Genomic DNA, 5,793 nt, shown 5'->3' with positions numbered 1-5,793 from the left:
CACAAAACACCACCCCAGTTCGCTAGGGGGGAGGGGGAGAGCAGTCTCTCACCTGGCGAACGATCTCGAACTATGCGAAGAGGGCCTCGGCATTCTCGATGGTCCTATCGATGTTCTCATTTGCATTAACGATGGCCTACGCCCTCACCTGCGACATGGCCAAATCAGACACGGGTCATCTCTCCATACGTGTCTTCGCCGAACGGGAACACCAAGGGTGGCCGAACCTAGGCCGGGTGGATGCCGCCTTGATCGAGAAGATGCGGCGGCAGGGGCAAGGGCAGGGCGGCCGCCGCGGCGGTCGACGGCGAGGACATGACGGAGACGATGTGCGAGGAAGAGATTGAGGACATGGTGGCAGCGGCGGCAGGCGTGGGGTGGGGGCGTTGGAGGGGATTTACAATTACCATATTATTCTTAAACGAATAAAATTAATTAAGGAGTATATTCTACACGTATCGGACAGTTAGAATAAATTGGAGGCTTAGGTAGAGGTAATGTCCAACCACCGAAAAAGAGCTCAGTTTATATAGCTTAACACTATATCGCTAGTTTTATTATTAAAACTAGTTTTAAAAAGGTTAAAAAGAAAAAAAAAAGGCAAAACCAAGAGGTAGTGCCTAGAACTAGAGAAGACGGCATCGGAATAGCCAGACTGCCGTCGCTGTGTTTTTATTTTATTTTATTTTCTTACAAGGGCCATCGGTCGCATGTTCATGGGTCGAAGTATTTGTCGCCGGCAAAGTGGCAATCAAATGAGAATCTTTAGCATGATCCGCGGATGTGCTTGTCCACATATTTGTTTACGGATACGACGTCAATATGGACATGGCGATACGATGATATGGCATTTTCCAAAAACAAGGATACACCAATACAGCAAGTGTATAATTGCTAAAAATCTGAATACATCTACTCATAGCATTTTTTACTCTAGTAGAACAATCAATAAATAAAAGGCAAATTTTTGTCCTGGACATGAAAAGTGACCTCCCTTTGCCAGTAGACACCGAAAACGGAGCGATTTCCTAGTTGACACTTTTGTTGTTGTCAAATTTGCTGGAGTACGCTGAACGCATTAAAATATTCATTTATGGCCCAGGAGGTGAGAGAACAGCTACCGAATGACGTTTTTGCCCCTATCACTTTCTTCTTCATCTCTCCCTTAGGATGAAGCTTTGGCGAAATCCCGGACTGCGGCAAGAAGGCGGGGCTAGGGCTTGCTTGCGCCCAGGAGCACCCACAAAGGTGCGGAACCTGGCCGACGGTGGCCCGCAGTGGCTTGACTGTGGCAGGCTATGGTGCCCTGCGCCAGCGCGCGGCAGCCAACTACGCTCGGCTCGACGGGGCATCTATGTGTTGTTCCAAGCGACTGGCGAGGAGAGTGGCAAGAGGGCTGACGGCGGCCAGCAATGGCTACGGACCCACGGGCGAGCATGAGCGGCAGCATGCTCGGGCCGGCAGCGGCGCGGCGGAGCGCTGCACCCACATGGTCGGTCGGGCACGCGTGCGATCGCGACGACGATGGGGAACCGGCGCGTCCCGGTCTCAGGGGACCTAGCGCGCGGGGGAGCGAGGCCGGAGGCAGACCTAGGAGGCGCAAGGCGGCGGCACCGGCGACCTCCGATCTCTGACTCACAGCCATGGCGGCAGTACCGGCGAGAAAGAAAAGAAAGGGAGAGGGGAAGAAAAAAGGGGCAAAATGATATTTCCCCACTGTTCTCTCCTTCCAAGCAAAAAAAATAAATATTTTATTATACGTAGTGTCAACAATAAATTTAACAATGACAAAAGTGTCCAGCAGCAAATCGCTCTATTATCGGCGATACCCATACTAAAAGTATCGGGGTATCCTGGATGCCCATTTCTTTTGACTTTGAGTTGGAGTGGGGCACACACCCGTGGTGGTTGGTTTTGCTCGACCCCATCTCTTTAACAGTATATAAGGAAAGTTTGAAGATGTATGCGCATGAATGCTGCATCCTCTTCTAATCCGGGCACCAGCAGCAACTCACTCTAATATAATCAAGGAGAGATACATGGAGGAGTCCCATGACATCGTCATCGTAGGTGGTGGCATCTGCGGCCTCGCCACCGCTCTTGCGTTGTTTTCGTTTCCTCGTATCGATATGGCCGTATTTCAGCCCCTTTATCTCAAATTCCCCATTTATTCTTCCTCTTTAGTATTAGGCCCTGTTTGGGTGTTCTGAAATTTGATGCACCTGTAAATGCAATACAACTGTAATTTGTTGGGCACAAGGAAACCCTTCGAATGCAAATGATTTTTACACCCCAGGAAAAAGCTGTTTGGGTGATGGGTAATATTGAAATGCTTGCAGGTGTTCTGAAACTGCAACAGAGAGAGCGCAACCTACTTTAACATCAACTTGGATCATGGAATTGAATTCGGATCTCAAAGTTTGGAACTGAAAAATTGCAGAATTCCATAGCAGAAACACATTCGCTCATCAGCAAACCAGAAGAGAGTCGACGAGTGAAAAGAAAAGAAAAGCCAACTCGTACTGCAACTGCGCTGCATTGCCTGAATCCTCCCTCGTCCCTCTGCGCTGTCAGTGCCCAGTTGCCGTGCCACCCGCCGAGGTGGGCTCGTGCGTCCCATGGCCTATACTCTACCCGGAGCCGACGAAGCAGTTGCTGTTCCATCGAATCGGCCAGTGCGGGCGGGCGGGCGGACGCATGGCTGCGCCGCTCGATTCGCCGCCGTCGGGCTCTGGATCGCCGGATTCGAGTTCCGACGCGAGGATGAACGAGCCCGTGCTGAGGCCTTGGGGCAGCGCCGCTCGATTCGCCGTCGTCGGGCTCTGGATCACCGGATTAGAGTTCCGACGCGAGGATGAACGAGCCCGTGCTGAGGCCTTGGGGCGGCGCCGCGGAGGTTAGCAGTGGGGTCGCTACGGTGGCCTTCTGGGCGTGTGGTGGGCGCGGCGAAGCGGGGGTGTTGGTGCGCTCCGGGTGGCACGAGAGGTTGGCGGTGCCGGCGAATCTCGGCGTGGGCGACACCATGCGATGGTTGACGACGAGCGCCTCGCGAGCCAGAGCACGATAGGCGTCGGAAAAAAAGTGTGGCCGGTGGAGGCGATTTTTTATTTCCGGTTGTAACATGCTAAAACAGACGAAATTTTAGTAGCCTCACCGGACATCCAAACAATACTTTTGAGTTCAACCGGTATAATTTTTGTGGCCTGTATTTTACATGGGTTTTGGACCCAAAACCATCCTTCCAAACACACCCTTAGAGTAAGAATTTCAGTTTGTATCTACTTTTACAATATCGTGGGTGTAATTACATCTAGTATCTACCTGCAAATTTTCTTTGGACCGAACCTCATGCCACAATCCTCCCTTGCGTTAAGGTTCTAATTTCTTATTCTTCTTCCTTCTTCGTCGTCGCAAAAAGTTCAAGTTTTGATTTCTGATGTAGCTGCCATGCCAACAACAAAGCAATCAGCTGCTGATTTGCATCCAGGAAAGGGATTGCGAGCCTTGTGTTGGAGAAGTGGGAGACTTTGAGTGCAGAAGGCGGCTCCATCGGTGTCCATGGCAATGGATGGCGTGTTCTGGAGCAACTCGGGATTGCTGAGGAGCTCCGGGAGACTGCCAACCTTGTCACCGTGTAAGATTCTAGCCTTGAAAACTTTCCTCTGCTCAGAAAGTAATCTATTCTGAAAGAATGCGAAATCTTCGATCTCGCAGCCAGCATTTAGCATTGCCTTGATCCTGATGACTCCCATCCTAAATACTCCATATTAGGATAACTTCGTAAGTTTGGGATTAGTAATAAGACTCCGAGAACTTTCATCAGGCTGAAAAGTGCAATCGGCCGGGTAGGTAAAGTAGGAATGAGATTTTCCTAAATAAAAAAAGGTAGGATTGAGATGTCCAGGAAGAAAAGAATGCCCATATTACGTGCCAAATGCCATCAGATTCAGAATCAGTAGAGCTTGCTTTGTGACTGCCACTTATTTCCAGGTTTCACGACGTGTGGCAGGAAGAAAAGAAGAGCACCCTGACACCTGTCGGGTAGTAACAAACTGTCACAAAGATCCCTTGTAAGATACAATCCTATACGCTGGAGTGACGACTGTCGTTAATTTTGATCTCTCTGTCACTTGGGCCTTTGGCTAGAAAGGAGCTCCGCTGGTTAAAGAGGAAGGACCTGATCGAGACGATGGCCAAGAACATTCCCGCAGGAGCAATCCGTTTGGGTTGCCACATTGCAGCGATTCATCCATCAGACCCCGGCGCGGTCCTTTCTACACCGGGTGGCAGGGTCATCAGGGCCAAGGCATCATCGATCGACCTTGTTATCTTAATAACTCCTACAGACAGACATGAATACATGACCCATTTTCATCCCCTAATTAACCTTGCAGGTGTTGATTGGTTGTGACGGGTCCAACTCAGTGGTGGCAAAGTATATAGGCATGTCTGCGGCAAGATCAACCCCTCACACGTTTCTGCGTGGATTCACAAGGTATCCGCACGGGCATCCCTTCGGAGACCATTTCCTGCGCCTAAGGGTCAATAAACGTTGCTTCGTTGGGCGCTCGCCCATCACCGACACTCTAGTCAGTTTCTTCGTAGCCTTTCACATCCCTTCTGCAGGTATGTACTGCTGGCCACGCATGTTCAGACAGGTCACCTAGCTCTTCCTCGGCCATGCCATCACTTATGCCACCCTGTTCCATGCAGATGCAGGTGTCACCAGGGACGTGCGTGCCACGAGGCTGTCGTTGGAGGCATTCGCCATGGGGACACTGCTGCGAACCAAGTCGCTGGCCACGAAGCTAGCCTGCTTGGCCATCCTTGCTCTCCTGGGCACCAAGTCACTCGGCCACGCCAACTACGACTGCGGTCGCCTCTAACACTGCTTTGCTTATTGTACATTTTATCTAAAATAAAAAGTCTCTTATATGTTGTTATTGTGCTTTGCTTATTGTATCTTTTGTCTAAAATAAAACTCACTCTATATATTTTTACTAGAATCATGTCCATGGGTTGCATCAGAAAAAATAATACCATGATTAATCTTGTTTTAAATGTGTGTTGTACTGTTCAAAAAACGATACTCTCAGCAAGAAGCTCGCAACATTATGTTTCTAGCTAGATCCGTCTTTACGCTACATGAACAATTTAAATATATTTTAAGTTTTGATGTGAAACAATCTAGTTTATAGCGTAACAACTATATTCAACCACATCTTGTCTTTGATGCGTTTAAGACATAACTAATATACAAAACAAATGGATCATATATAAAGATTAACCGAGGCGGTTGCTTTGGACCACCAAGGCGGTTGACTTAGGGTAATCGTCTCGATTAATAAGCATTAATTAATCGAGACGGTTGCTGGGCCGGCTGCTCTGCCTCGAATAACCAAGACGGACAACCGGCCCAACCGCCTCGGAACCCATTTTAAAAACGTATCGTAAAAGATTTTGTGCAGTAATGACAAAAGGACCACCCAATATAAATAAACGTTGGAAGAGTCTATACCAAAGCATTTAATTGGCAGCTATTATTGGCAGCCGAAGCAGCAGCCGCCATTTCTCAGGACTTGAGATAGAGGGTACTGTTTAAATAAACAGTAAAAAAAACAGCCGCAGCCGCTGGCAAAACGCCAGCCAAACGGGCGATAATTGTAGGGCATCTTATGTGTTGGTAATTCACGAGCTAAAATTTTCCTAATATAGGACAAGTAGAACTGTTCCAAAAATATTTATGGTCCAGCGTTGTCCAGAAACACCGGACAACTGAAATTAGCATAATCA

At 48.8% G+C, this 5,793-nt stretch overlaps 1 protein-coding gene across 1 annotated transcript; it reads left to right on the top strand.

Moving 5' to 3' along the window:
- Positions 1-1,973: 1,973 nt before the first annotated feature.
- Positions 1,974-4,886, top strand: LOC136491777 (monooxygenase 1-like). Its single transcript, XM_066488012.1, has 6 exons — positions 1,974-2,113; positions 3,488-3,634; positions 3,991-4,041; positions 4,147-4,306; positions 4,395-4,626; positions 4,720-4,886. The coding sequence occupies exons 1-6, from the start codon at positions 1,974-1,976 to the stop codon at positions 4,884-4,886; spliced, it is 897 nt and encodes a 298-aa protein (XP_066344109.1).
- The last annotated feature ends 907 nt before the right edge of the window (positions 4,887-5,793 follow it).

Source organism: Miscanthus floridulus, chromosome 11, assembly GCF_019320115.1.
Source record: "Miscanthus floridulus cultivar M001 chromosome 11, ASM1932011v1, whole genome shotgun sequence".
Lineage (NCBI taxonomy): Eukaryota > Viridiplantae > Streptophyta > Magnoliopsida > Poales > Poaceae > Miscanthus > Miscanthus floridulus.
The sequence above is the reverse complement of the archived record's forward strand: the minus strand, read 5'-3'. Positions and strand labels throughout refer to the sequence as shown.

Bases quoted from the DNA above. Each gene is read 5' to 3' on its own strand.
- LOC136491777 (XM_066488012.1), top strand. From the start codon at position 1,974: ATGCTGCATCCTCTTCTAATCCGGGCACCAGCAGCAACTCACTCTAAT. The intron at 2,114-3,487 runs GTTTCCTCGTAT...ATTTGCATCCAG, and splicing joins ACCGCTCTTGCGTTGTTTTC to GAAAGGGATTGCGAGCCTTG. The intron at 4,627-4,719 runs GTATGTACTGCT...ATGCAGATGCAG, and splicing joins CTTTCACATCCCTTCTGCAG to GTGTCACCAGGGACGTGCGT.